We start from the raw sequence: 13,462 nt of genomic DNA, 5'->3' as shown, positions 1-13,462 counted from the left end.
AGGGGGACCAAAGGGCTCCATCGCGCTCCATCGCCGGGCCCCTGATGAATTCCTTCATCCCACACAAGTCCCAGGCCGGTAAGGAGGAGCAGAGTCAGACATGAGCACTACATCCCTCAGAAATGCAATGCTGGAGAGGGGAGCTCTGTTTTCACACCCTGAAGGTGCATGTGTGCTCACTACAGGGTGAATTGGGTAAACTGAGGCACAGAGTGTACCCACAGCTCTTTGCTTGGGTACTGGGGGAAGTGGCCTGGAATGGTTCCTGGGCTGAGTGTGGGCAGTACTGTGGTGCCTTGTGCCCCAGTTCCTGGGGTGCCTTGGCCCTGCTGGTGCTGGTTCTTCTTTCCCCAGCTCACCCAAGGGACCAACCACCCTCTCCATCCTCCTTGGCAGCCCCATGCTTTGCAGAGCTGTGCTGAGGGACAGGAAAACCCCACTCCTGAGGGGGTCAGGGCTGTCACCCCAACCTTGGGCAGCTTGTCTGCACCCCGATGCTTGGCTGGTGTTGCTCTTGCAGCCCAGGCACTGCATGCAGGGCACACAGCAGGGCCCTGCAGCTGCCCTGGGAAGGCAGCCCTGGTGCAGATGTGAGCTGGCAGCTGGGTTCAGCTCCCCTGCTCCTGATGTTGCTGAGCATCACTGAATGCCATGAGGGTGGGGGGACCAAGCCAGGGCTGAGTATCATGGAGAACAGAGATCCCGCAACATCTCTGGGCTCCTGTGATATTTTACCACATGCACAAGGGGAAAAAGGTTTCCTAATATGTAGATGGAATTTCCCTTGATGCAGCTTGCATTGTGTGCCTTTCATGATTTTACTGTACACGTCCCCAAAGAGCCTGCCTCCCTTTTCCTATAACTCCAGCTAACTAGCTGCAGGCAGTCAGGAGTTCACCCCAGAGCCTCCCCTTCCCCAGGCCCAACAGGCTGGTGATCCTAAACCACAGCTCCTCCCACTGCCCCAGATCAGTGATGGGAAAACCCGTGACTGAGATGGGACCCCACAGGGGACCCCAGCTGCAGGTGGCAGGGTCTGCTCCAGGCTCCATCCCTCTTGGAGAGGAGGTGCCTCAGCCTTGGCAGGACGTGGGCTGTGGGCTCCATCTGTGCCCCTTGCCCAAGAGCTCACCCAGAGGCAGCGGGGAGCAGGAGCAGAGATGGCAGCTCTCAGTCCTCCAAGGTCCCCACTGTCCCTCTGTGGGGAATCCCGGGACAGCCCCTGTCTGTCACATCGTCCCCAGACAGGTCCCCCGGGGCCTCCCTGCGCTGCTGTGTGCCTCCACCCACACTTTGCCTTCAGACGCTGACTCAGCTCCGGCAGCCCCGAGCTGGGGCCTCCATCGGAAAACCTGTGATGCCACCAGACCTGTGATGCCACCAAACCTGTGATGCCACCGGCGCCCCGGGGAGCCCCGGGGCCATGATGGAAACAGGCAGCTTCCCTCAGGGGCCGCAGCATCCCGGCCTGCTCCTGGCACCTCCATGCTTGCTGATGGGCAGTGGGATTCGTGTGTGCTTCCCCTACAAAAGCTGGAAACACAAGAAAAAAAACCAGTCAGATCTGTATTTTTTCCTCTTTCTCTTCAGGCAGGTTTTCTCAGTTTTTCTGCAGAAAAAAATGCGGCGTTGACTCGTCCCCAGTACCCTAGGGAGAAAGGGGGTGTGCTGGGAAGAACGGGGCTGTTTGCCAGAGGTGCTCATGCAAAACCCTCAGCACATTCAGGAGCGCAGTGAGCATCAGTGCCGAGAGCCCTGAGCAGCAGTGGGGAGAAACTGAGGCACAGAGCACGGCAGGGTCACAGAGTCACCCTGTGTGTGGTGTGAGCAAGGGGGGGACAGCAGCAAGATCGGGGGGCTCTTGCAACACCGCTGCTTCAGACTCGCAGGGGTTGTGGGTTTGCAGCCGCCTCTGCCAGCTCCCACGCCCGTGGGGAGGGAGAGGTGCCAAGCTCCCTTCCCGGGTGACAGAGGCGTGTGCTCGGCACGGCCATCGGGGAGCAGCACCGCTGTGGCGCCGCTGCGCACCCCACCGAGCAGAGCAGAGCAGAGCCCAGGCACCGAGGGGCCAGGATGGTGGATCCCATCATCCCCGCATCTTCCGCTGTTCCCGGTGCGCCCAGCGCCCCACCCGTGACCCCCTTTGCCGGGCCCTGGCACAGAGGGAACGGCCCGTGGGGAGTGTGCGCCTGCATCCAAGTTTGTCATGAGGGAGGGAGGGCAGGTCACGCCCGCAGGGGCTGTGAGAGCTCTGCCTGGGCCACAAGCTTCCCATGGGAAGGAGGCCAGGTGAGGAACCCAGGTGGTCGTGTGACACACACTGGTAACACCTGTGAGGGGAAACACGCCGTGAGTGGGTGTTTTGTGTGTGTGTGTGTATGTACAGATGTGCACGGCAGGGGGCTGTGGATGTCCCGGGAGACAGGCGAGGCAGCTCTGCCTGTTTGTGGGGTCTCGGCGTGACCGTAGGAAAACCCTGAGTCAAGAGCAGGTTGTCCCTGTCCCTAGAAGGGAGATGCAGCTACTGGGGGGACATCGCTGCGTGTGCAGGGCGGGGCCCCTGTGCCGGGGCTTCACCCGCGGTGTCCCGGCTGACAGAAGGCTGCCGGCGCATTCCCGGAATCCCGAAACCCCGCCCCCTCCCCGTGCTGCGGCCCCTTTAAGGGCGGCACGGGGCCGCCCGGGGGCGGAGCTCCGCGGGTGACGTCACCGCGGCCCTTGATAAAGGCGGCGGGATTCCCGGGGCGGCAGCGGCGGCGCGCGCCGGCGGGGCCACGTGCGCGGGGCGCGGCGGAGCCCCGGAGCCTGCTCGCCTCCCGCGCCGCCATGGAGCCCGCCGGCCTCTTCCCTCCTTTCCCCGCCGCCGCCGCCGCCCTCCCCGCGCGGCCCCCGCCCGCCCCGGCGCCACCGCCCCGCGCGGCCGAGACCACCCGCATCATCACCGACCCGGTCTCCGGCCGCTCCTACTGCAAGGGCCGCCTGCTGGGAAAGGTACCGGGAATGGGGATCGGGGGCTGGGCCGTCGCGGAGGGCAGCGGCTGCGCCGGGGTGAGCCGGTGCGGGCGAGGGGCGGGACGGGGGCTGCGCCTGTTCGCCCCCAGCCCGGGCGGCCCGGGGCTGGATGCGGCCCCTCGGCTGCCGCCCGCCGCCCCCACCCTCCCCGCCTCGCCCGGCGGGCCCGCAGCAGCGCTGGAAGCCGTGAATCACCCGGGCTGGCTGCGTGCCTCGGCGGCTATCGGAGCCGCATCGGTTTCGGGGCGCCCCGCGGGGTGTGCGTGGGCCGGTGGGTGCCCCGGTTCCCAGGGGTGCCGGCCCGCGCCGCTCCGCCGCACGCAACTTTTCCTCCGGCTGACAGCAGCGTGTGTAGGAGGAGGATGCCGGTTCCCAGCCCGGCCCGAGTGGGCTCAGCGGCTGAGTGTGCAGATTGGAGGGTGACATCACGGCAGGAAAAACCTGTCTCCATGGGGCTGCCTTTCGATGGCCTCCGGTCCCCGGGCTTCCTGCCCTGCGCAGGACTTTCCAGGTTGATCTATCATGTGGAAAGATGCGAAGTCCGGCCATAGTGGGAGGGAAAATGCCCTGGAGGTTTTACAAGAAATGGGTGAAGAAAATGTCTGGTTGAGAGCATCATAGTTCAGATCTTAGTGGGCGACGCAGCGGGAGGGAGCGTGTGACGCTCGCCGGGCTGTGCTGCCAGGGAAGGCAGGAGGAGGAGGAGGCTTGTAAGCAGGCAGGGGTAAGGAGCTGTCTCTCACCCATCCGTAACCACCTCTTCCCTTGCAGGGTGGGTTTGCACGATGCTATGAAATGACAGACCTCTCCAGCAACAAAACCTATGCCGTGAAGGTCATTCCTCACAGCAGGGTGGCTAAGCCTCACCAGCGTGAGAAGGTGGGTGCCATGTGGCTGCTGGGGTGCTGGGCTGGCGGGGGGCAGCAGCTCACCTGTGCTCACCTGACACTGCTGCTTTCTTACAGATCACCAATGAGATCGAGCTGCATCGGGACTTGCACCATAAGCACATTGTCAAGTTCTCCCACTACTTTGAGGACTCGGAGAGCATTTACATCTTCCTGGAGCACTGCAGTAGGAAGGTCAGTGCTGCTGTGGCCTCCTTGTCCAAGGATCTCCCAAACAGCCAGAGCTGGTTGGAGCAGGCCTTACCAAGATGTTTTGTTAGCAGTCCCCTTCTCCTGAGCTGTCAGCTGTCACACCCTCTGAGCTCACCGTGAGCATAGTGGTTTTGCTCAGCACTGGGCACTCCAGCAGCTGTCTGTCTTTCTTGGACTGCCTGCTCATGGTGTGGCCACCATAAATCCAGAGGTTCCCATGGCTCTGATGAGCAGCCTCAGCCTCATGTGGGGAAGTCTGCTGAGGTCATGGCTGTGAAAGAAGGATTATTTGTGAATGTGCAACTTCTGGAAGAACTGGCTTTGACCCTGCCTACCCTGTGCCTAGTCAGCAGGGCTGCCTGTTCTCCCTGCCTGCATCACAAGCTGTCTTCTCTCCCGTTGCAGTCCCTGGCCCACATCTGGAAGGCCCGTCATACTCTGCTGGAGCCCGAAGTGCGTTATTACCTCAAACAGATCATCTCAGGCTTGAAATACCTTCACCTCAAGGGCATCCTGCATAGAGACCTCAAGCTTGGTGAGTGCTGTGGTTGGCACATGGTGTTGTGTGGGGAGCGAGCTGGCCCCAAGGGACTTGGGGTGACGCATCGCCTTTGACTTGCAGGCAACTTCTTCATCAATGAAAACATGGAGCTGAAAGTGGGGGACTTCGGGCTGGCTGCTTGCCAGGATGTCTCTGACCAGAAGAAAAAGTAAGTTTGAGATTTTCCTTTTCCAGAATCCTCCAGGGTTTCACTCTTCTTCCTGTGGCTTCCCAGGAGAGTGGAGGGGCAAGGGGTCCTGCCTGGTCTTGGGAGAGGAAGCCTTAGGGCCCCTTCCTGGGGTGAGGGAGCCATTCCTTCCCCAGCTGCAGGCAAGGCGAGGGGGCTGGGGGCTTTGTGGCTCCTCCAGGAGTGAGCTTGCAGCCGTCGGGGAGAACAATGTGTTGACTATTGCTATTGTGCCTGCCCGGCTGCCGTGCTGGCTGCACAGGCTGGGACACAAAGGCTCTGTTCCTCCCCAGCTCCGGGACAGGCTCTTCCCCAAGAGCAGCTGCTGCTGACCTCCCTGAGCTGGAGAGGGGGGAGTCTGTATGGGACTCCTTGTAGATGGAGGGGGGCCACAAAGAGCAAAATGGACCGGGGAGGACAAGGGTAAATCGGTAAATCCCAGGGCTTGGAGCAGGGGGAGGCGAGGGGATGAAGAGCACGCACTGATCTGGTGCTCTGCCCCACAGGACAATATGTGGGACCCCCAACTACCTGGCCCCAGAAGTGCTGCTGAGACAGGGCCACGGGCCAGAGTCAGACGTGTGGTCTCTGGGCTGTGTCATGTAAGTCTGTGCTGCTGGGTGGGGAGGGGTCCAGGCGCCCTGCCTGGGGTGGGGGTCAGCTGCTCTGTGGGCAGCGTGATGAGGAAGTCTTCTTGCGCTGTGCCTTGTGGCTCTGCAGCGGTTGCTGAGAGGCAGGGGGAGGGGAGCGACTGGCTGGATCCTGCCCAGCCTTACTTTGGAGCAGGTGCTGCCTGCTGCCATCCTGGGATGCTGTGTGGGCACTGTGCAAGCAGGACCTGCACGGGGTGGGTGTGCTCATGCCGTGCTCAGCTCCGGTTCAGAGCAGGCTTGACCACGCTGTGAACCTGATAAACAACGGAAAATCTCCGTGGCTGCCGCGCTGTTTGCTCAGGGAGCGATCGCTGTTTCGGCACATCCAGCACCGCGCCCGGCCGCTGCCTGCAAGCTTCCTGCTCCATTTCCACCCTGATGGCCACGCGGGTGGGAGCAGCGGGTGGCCTTTGCTGCCAGCTCTTTGTCCTTCCTCAAGGCTCCTTGCCTGTTGCTCCAAACAGTTGCTGGGAGGAAGCATGGCCGGATGTGAGCGTGGCTGTCGGGGCTGGAAGTGCTGCTCTCAGCCAGGTGTGGCCAGCCAAATGCCAATAACTTCCTTGCTTTAAGTGCTGCTGAGTCACTAGCCTGGTGGGGATCTGACAGTGGCATGTTCCCTCCCAGGTACACCCTGCTGTGTGGGAACCCTCCCTTTGAGACCTCTGACCTCAAGGAGACCTACAGGTGTATCAAGCAAGTGGAATACACCCTCCCCGTCTTCCTCTCCCTGCCTGCCAAGCACCTCATCACTGGCATCCTCAGACGCAACCCCCAGGACCGCCTCACCCTCGATGAGATTTTGGACCACGAGTTCTTCAAGGTGGGTGGGGGCCTGGGTCAAGGGACCCTTCTCCAGGTGGGATGAGGTTTTTTGGGCGGTGCAGGGTGCTGTCCTTGTCCTGTACGAAGTGTGAGTCCTTCAAAGGAAGCAGCCGCTGTCCTGCCCAAATGCCAGCCAGAGGAACTGAGGGAGCTGGTGTGCTTCTGCTGCCTTGTTGCTATAGCAAGGGGTTGTTTCCTGTGCTGATATCAGTCATGGTTCTGAGGCTTGACGGAAACACAAGCTGGCTGTCAGGAGGGATGTGAATGACTGTGGTCAGCCCAGGGCAGCTGCTCTGCCTGAGCATGTGGCCTATGGAAACCAAACCTCTCCCTTGACCTCTCTGCAGGGCTACACGCCTGAGAAACTCCCTCCCAGCAGCTGTGTGATGGCTCCAGAGCTGAGTCCCCCAAATCCTGCAAAAACTCTGTTTGCTAAAGTCACCAAGACGCTCTTTGGGAAGAAGAAACCCAAGGGTGAGTTTGTGCATTGCCAAGAAACCTCTGGGTGACTCTTCATTCAGGAAGAAGTGGATCCTGTTTTCTGGAGAGACCTCCTGATGGATCTCTCTGGACCCCCTGCCTGGGGACAGCACAAACTGGGTGTGCCCCTGCCCTTCTTGTGCTGGTGGCCTGGCATGGGTGTGTGCCTTGAGAGCAGATACTGTGCCACAGCCCTTGGGGCAGTTCCTCCTGAAAGCCCTGTGTTGCATGAGAACTGGGAAGTGAAAGTGGGAGACAGCTGTCTGACACTGTCCTTGCCACCATGGGCATGGGAATAGATAATGAGAGCTGAGCTACTGGGAAGGGTGGCCTGGATGTTCCCAGCCTGTGCTCAGCAGTGTACTCATCTCTTGCTCTCTCCTCAGCCAAGAGGGGCTCTTCAGAGGACAAGGATGACATCTCCAAGCTGGTTACTGGGCTGATGAAGACCTCAATCTGTCGGCAGATCAGCTATAAAACCGTGGAAGGGAATGAGGTGAGAACATTTCTGAGGCCATGCATGCCTTTCTTTGGCGGAGCAGGCAGACCATGATGAAGCCTGGTCTCTCCACAGGCCACTCCTGCATCGTGCCGCAGTGCCAGCTCCAGCCCCGTGGAGACAGTGGTGGAGGAGACATCTCACAAGTCTGCGTCTCCCTCCATCCGGGGAACAATGGCCAGCAGCTGTGAAGGTGAGCAATCCCTGTACCAGCCACCCCAGCCTGCCCTAAGCTTCCTGTCATGCCTGGACTGATAGTGGGGTGGCTGACTCAGCCTGTCATCTTCTCCCCGAAGCCTTTGAAGATTGCGTCACTGCCTCTGCCATTATCGAGTCAGCTGTCCGGCTCCTGAGGACCTGCCTCTCCTCCATGCCTCCAGGTAAACTGGTTGGACTGCTCTGGGATGGGACAGGGGGCTGTGCATCCCCTTCCCCCTGGGATGAAGGCATGGCTGCTACTTGAGGTACAAATAGCACCCTAAATGGTGCTGGAGCCTGCTGTAGGGATCTGCTCTCCCTGGGCAGGTGAGGCGGACAGGGGCTGGCTGGCTGCACCGCTCACCTCCTCTCTTCTCCAACAGCGGAGAAAAACCCAGCTTCGCTGGCCCGCCACGAGCACTTTGTCTGGGTGAGCAAGTGGGTGGATTATTCCAACAAGTATGGCTTCGGCTACCAGCTCTCCAACCGCAGCATTGGGGTCCTCTTCAACAATGGCACGCACATGACGCTTTCACCCAACCACAGGTGAGTGGTGGGAACGGGGCTGATCTCTGTCTCTGGAGAAGCTCCTTGGGTGGGAAGGGGAGTCTGTACCAGGGTGGACATCCCCAAAACTCGTGCTCTGCTCCCTCCAGGACTGTACATTACAACCCGACCAACAGCAAACACCTGGTGTTCTCTGTGTCTGCCATCCCCGAGCAGCTGCAGGGACAGATGAGTGTCCTGCGCTACTTTGCGTCCTACATGGAGCAGCATCTCATGAAGGTGAGTGCTGGGGCCCGGGGCTGGACTTTGGGTCATGGCTTGGCCACACCACTTGAGCTGGTTGGACTCCCTGCTTGCAGCTGTGGCCAGTGGACACACACAGGGTTGTGCCCTGGGAGTGGGGACTCCACTCAGGGCGTACCCAGCTGTGGTGGTGTGCGTGCTGCTGGAAGAGCTCCCATGTGTTTGGACCAGTGGCTTATGCAGACCCTTCTCTCAAAGGGAGGTGACCTGCCCAGCATAGATGACCTTGGGCAGCCAGCCCTGCTCCTCCTGCAGTGGGTGAAGACTGACCAAGCCTTGCTCATGCTCTTCAGCAGTGGCACCCTCCAGGTATGTGTGGGGCATAGTGGAGATGTCCAGACCCTTGTGAAGATGAGGCCAGACGGTGATCTTCTGGTCTGTGTTGGATCTTGTCTGCCACAGCCCAAATGGAAAATCCAGCTGTGAAAACAGCTGTGGGTGCAGGATGCTGCTCCAGTGCCTGGAGCTGCTGGTTGCAGCTTCCCCTGCCCATGGAGAGACATAGCACTTCAGCTGGATGCTTCTGTCTGCCCCTGTGCTAGGGCTGGCTCATTCCTGCCATGGGCCATGGGCAGGGATGCTCCCAGGCAGGTTGGGGAGGAGGAACGGGTTGAGGCAGGAAATGTGGCTCCATCCTGGCTCCCAGCATGCTGTGGGAAGCATGGCTTAAACCAAGCCCAACCTGTCTCCTAGGTGAATTTCTACAATGACCACACCAAGGTGATCATTAGCAAGCCTGACCACTCCTGCCTTGTCACCTACATCAACCGGGAGCGCAACTCTTACACTTACAAGCTGTGCAGCATCCAGGAGCTGGGCTGCTCTCCTGAGCTCCATCACCGCCTCAGATACATCCTCAAGCTTCTCCAAGAATGGGCTGAGGCCTAGCCTGGGACCTTGGGGGATGCTGTCTGGACTTGGAGGTTTCCCCCTGCCCTCCCATGGGATGGGAGGGATGATGTGGTGCTGGCTATCCCCCTGGGCACTGTGTATCCTGGTGCTCAGCTGGACTCTGGACTAAGACATGTGGATGTGGTTACAGCAGTGGATCTGGAGATCCTTGCTGCTCCCTGGCTCTGGGCAATCGCTGTCTTCCCACTGGCAGCTCCTGCGCTGATGGTGCTGGTCCTGATGGAATGGACTGGGGTGTTACAAGGAGGTGGTGGTGGGTGAGTGTCCTGCAGCTGGGTTTGGGGCTGGCTGGGCCTTGTTTGAGGCTGGCAACTACTTGTGGTGGAGGCTCAGGCTCCCCTGCCCCAGCTGATGCATCAATTGCATAGACCCTCTGCATGGCCTGGAGCTGGCTGCCACAGCCTTGATCTCAAACTTTAGGTGCTGTAGGATAGGAAAACCCCTTCCCAGGAGTGGGCAGGGGTGAAGGGTGCTGCCTGCCCTGCCAGGGGCTCTGTGGGCTGGTGTGTTGCCACTCCACAACTGTTACACTAAGGAGGGAGCTGTGCTGGGCCCAGCTGTGCCCAGTCTTTTCCCAAATTGTGAATTGTCTGGTACAACCTGAGGTTTGATAAAGGGTGGGGGATGGGATCTGAGGACTTGCCTGGAGAAGCCCTCATTTTGTTGGGACCCAGGGTTGTTTCTTATTTCAAGGCAGTTTCTGCCACGTGGGACTATTTATGTATCTTATTTATATGGAATTATTTATTTTCTTGTTGGTCTGTCCATGTGCAGTTCCCCTCTCCCTGCCTCACCTCAATAAAAACTTATTTGTGTAAGGGCAAACTATGTCTGCCTTATTTGAAACTGGAGTGAAAAGGAGCTTTCAGCATCATTCTCGCTTCAGAGCTGCTTCTGCCTGTTGGGGATGACCTTTCTTGCCACTGACTGCTGCTGGAGGATAAGGTCAGGGAGGCAGGATGGCTATGAAGAGCCCCTGTGGTCCTCCAGTGCTTTCATGGGACTGGCACAAAGGGCAGAGTTAGCTCTTGCTTATGCTGGTGGAGCCTTGGAGCTGCCTCAACTTCTCCTTGCTGCTGCCAAATGCATTCCCAGTCCTTTCTGCACTTGGACCCAACCCAGCTGCTCTCCTGACTCTGCTGAGCTGCAGAAGGCAGGAGCTATGACCCAGGTGGTGGAGGGGTTGCCTGGGCCCTTGCACTGACATCTTGTGCGATGGGATATGAGCTGGGCATGAAGCCAGGAAAGCGCTCTGTGAGCTTGCTTTGAAGGTGATCTGTGTAATCAATCTGCCCGGGAGCAGCTTGTGCTGTGGGAAGCAGCCTGGGCTGCTCCAACAGCCTTGGGCAGTTGCCTGTTCCAGGGAAATCCAGCCTTCAGTTGTGTTTGCTGCTGCTTGGGTCTTTTTGCAAACCATAGTACTGGGAACTGCAGCGTGGGTGTGAGCTGAGGCTGGAGTGAGCATCCATATCTTGCTCCCTGCACACACCCTGGCCCAAGACTCCAGGTATGACACACATCTGGACAAAACCTCTTTATTTCAGCTGCTCTCTCCCTACAGCTCTACAAAACTGGGTGGACAGAGAGGCATGTGCTACTCAAAGTAAACCCCGTACACTGTGGCCACGGCAAAGAGGGAGGCGTTGGAGAAGGTGGCAGAGGCAAAGCTGTCAGTCTCAGGGTTCCATAGTCCCCGGCTGGCCACCAAGAGGCTCTGCTGGCCCTGCTGGCCCAGCACCACGTGGCAGACCAGCTTGTAGCGGGGCGGCACCACCTCCTTGGCCTGGTTCTGCAGCAGCTCAGTCAGGCTCTGGGCTAGTGGGGCACTGCCCTGGGCACTGTATACAGTGCTCCCCAAGGCGCAGGCCAGCGTCCCCTCCAGCACCCGCTGCACCCGCTCCGCATCAAACTTGCAGCCTTTGTCCGGCCCCATCCTGTAAGTGTTTTCAAGGCGGGTCTTGAGGACGGGTTGGAAAATCGGGAGCCCAGAGAAGCTAACACGTCTGTGGAGCATCCAGGAGGGACGCCTGCTCCCTGGGCCCATCCCGAATGAGCTGCGGCGGCTGAGGATGGAGTTGCGGCGGGAGAGCAGCGGGGGCGGTTTGCTGTCCTCAGTGCCCCGGGCTGGGGCTGCGGGCTGGGAGCCACGGCGTGCAGCGCGGAGTGAAGGGGCTTCAGTGTTGGCTGCAGCCAGCACCTGGGCTAGCAGGCCTATCTCTGGGACGGGCTGCTCAGCCATAGGGGTGGTCTGCAAAGGAGATGTACCTGAGTGTTAGGTGAGGCAGGTGTCCTGTAGCCTCTCCATTCCTCTGCCTCTCTGCCTCACTTCTCCCTGCCCTCTGCAACTCCCATGCCTTCTGGCATGTGAGTCTCCGTGAGACAAGATGCAGAGGGGCTGGGAGATCCATGGCAGCTGTCTTCCCTTCTCCAGTGCCTCTGTGCCCATCAGACTCGGGCAGCTGGGGCTGATCCAGTGCAGTAATGCATGGTCCACGCAGCCCTCTGCTCTCCTATCCCCAGCCCTTCCCCTGGCACAGGTGAGTGACTCTTTCCCCAGTGTTTGGTCTCCATCCCACACTTACCCTAAGTTCCACTCCTGTCCTTCCAGAGTAAACCTAGGGGACTTGTCTCTGGCAGATGTCACTGCCCAAGACCAATCTTTATCCTGCAAGTTGCTGTGAGCGGGGCCAAACCTGCTGCGTTCCTGGTACAACTTGTGTGCTCCTGGAAGGTGAAGTGTTGCTACGTGACACTGTAGGTCTCTAGGGCTGTTCTGGGGCATGGCTTCTGTAACTCCTTGTTTCCTGGTCCCTGGGCAGCCCTGTTCCTCTTCACTCCTGCCCTCTCTGCATTTTCAGCTGTGTCAGCACAGGGGTGTGGTTACTCCAGGCATGTGCCCTCCAATCTCAGCTCTCTGCCGGCCCTGAAATAGGCAAGCTGGTGTTGGATGTGCAAGAGAAGAGCAGGGGGTGGAGAGTAGCCACTGTGATCACTACTTTGTGCCCTGACTATGGGCTGCACCAGGGCTGGGCCCTCCAACAGCTTGATTTTGCTCAGACATTTGCATCCTTAGGCTACTTGTGCCCCACTGCACCAAGGGAGAGTGTGCGTGGGTGGGCACCCACTGAATCATATAATCACATAGTGGGTTGTGTTGGAAATGACCTTAGAGACCATCTAGTTCCAAATCACCTGCAATGGGCAGGGATGCCACCCCTAGACCAGATTGCTCAGAGCCCTATCCAACCCAGTATTGAACGCTTCCAGGGACTGGATGGAGCACAGCCCTGGTGTGTGCCAGGGACCCTGCTGCTGTAATGCCTGGGGGGTGAGCAATTCCCGGGGGCTCCTGACCCCGGCTGGAGTTTCTCTCTGCCAGTGGAGCCCAGCCCAGCTGGTATGACACGGCTGTCCCATCAATGTGCCTTTGTCTGGCCTGGCTGCTGAGCTATTTGAGGAAAGTGGAGACGGCATTTGTGTTTCTATCTCCAGTCAGAGGTATTTATAGCCTGCCTCTGACTAGCGCTGCCAAGCACACTGCCAGCTGGACCCCATTCCCTTGGGTGCTGCCTCAGCTCCGAGCCCCATTCCTGCCTCTCCCTCACACCACCCACTGCCAAGCAAGGGTGGATCCCTCCAGGGGCAATCCCCTCCTTGGGCTGCTTGAGGCCAGCCAAGGGTCAGGGAATGGCACAGCACTTGGTTTGGGCTTAGGTGAGCGGTTGATCTAGTGGGTGGCATCCCTGCCCATGGCAGGGGGGTTGGAACTAAATGGTCCCTTCCCACCCAAGCCTTTCTATGAGGCTGGTGATGCTTTTTTCTGCCTGCAGGCACCTGAACCCATAGCAGACATGAGAGCTGCAGGCTCTGGCCTGGAGCATCGCAGGAGAGAAGGCTTCCCCCATTTCAGGGAACAAATCTCCCTGCCAGGCTCCAGTCTGCTCCAGTGCTGCTGTTGGAGACTCAGCCATGCCCAGCGGCTTTCCATGGGGGCTGTGCAGATGGAGGTGAGGGTGATCTCCCTGCACGTGCTGCCTTTTCCAAAATCTCAGCTGCCTGCGTCTCTTCACTCTATCTCTTTGCTCCGCAGCAAAGCCACCAGCTTGGGCCGCAAAGTCCCCGTGCCAGGCGTGCCAGAGCCAAGCCACGAAACACGGCAAGGAGCTCCGCTCGCTGCAAGCCGCAATCAGCCCTGCTTCCCCATCCGGTGAGCGCCGGACGGAGCCGCCTCGGCAGCGCGGCTGTGCT

The 13,462-nt window shown here is 59.5% G+C and overlaps 2 protein-coding genes across 2 annotated transcripts; one reads left to right on the top strand and one right to left on the bottom strand.

The window, feature by feature from the left end:
* The first annotated feature begins 1,985 nt into the window (after positions 1-1,985).
* On the top strand, positions 1,986-10,474 carry PLK3 (polo like kinase 3). Its single transcript, XM_038144312.1, has 15 exons — positions 1,986-2,991; positions 3,784-3,891; positions 3,978-4,094; positions 4,518-4,647; positions 4,735-4,822; positions 5,347-5,442; positions 6,118-6,313; positions 6,663-6,789; positions 7,182-7,291; positions 7,370-7,487; positions 7,591-7,674; positions 7,876-8,038; positions 8,149-8,278; positions 8,501-8,611; positions 8,996-10,474. Exons 1-15 carry the CDS (start codon positions 2,827-2,829, stop codon positions 9,188-9,190), a joined length of 1,938 nt encoding a protein of 645 aa, XP_038000240.1. The 5' UTR covers positions 1,986-2,826; the 3' UTR covers positions 9,191-10,474.
* Positions 10,475-10,707: 233 nt separating this feature from the next.
* On the bottom strand, positions 10,708-12,113 carry DYNLT4 (dynein light chain Tctex-type 4). Its single transcript, XM_038144313.1, has 2 exons — positions 11,797-12,113; positions 10,708-11,462 (listed from the first exon to the last, which is right to left on the bottom strand). The coding sequence occupies exon 2, from the start codon at positions 11,451-11,453 to the stop codon at positions 10,809-10,811; it is 645 nt and encodes a 214-aa protein (XP_038000241.1). The 5' UTR covers positions 11,454-11,462; positions 11,797-12,113; the 3' UTR covers positions 10,708-10,808.
* Positions 12,114-13,462: the final 1,349 nt, after the last annotated feature.

This window comes from Motacilla alba, chromosome 8 (assembly GCF_015832195.1).
Source record: "Motacilla alba alba isolate MOTALB_02 chromosome 8, Motacilla_alba_V1.0_pri, whole genome shotgun sequence".
Lineage (NCBI taxonomy): Eukaryota > Metazoa > Chordata > Aves > Passeriformes > Motacillidae > Motacilla > Motacilla alba.
This window is presented reverse-complemented; position numbering and strand designations above follow the sequence as displayed.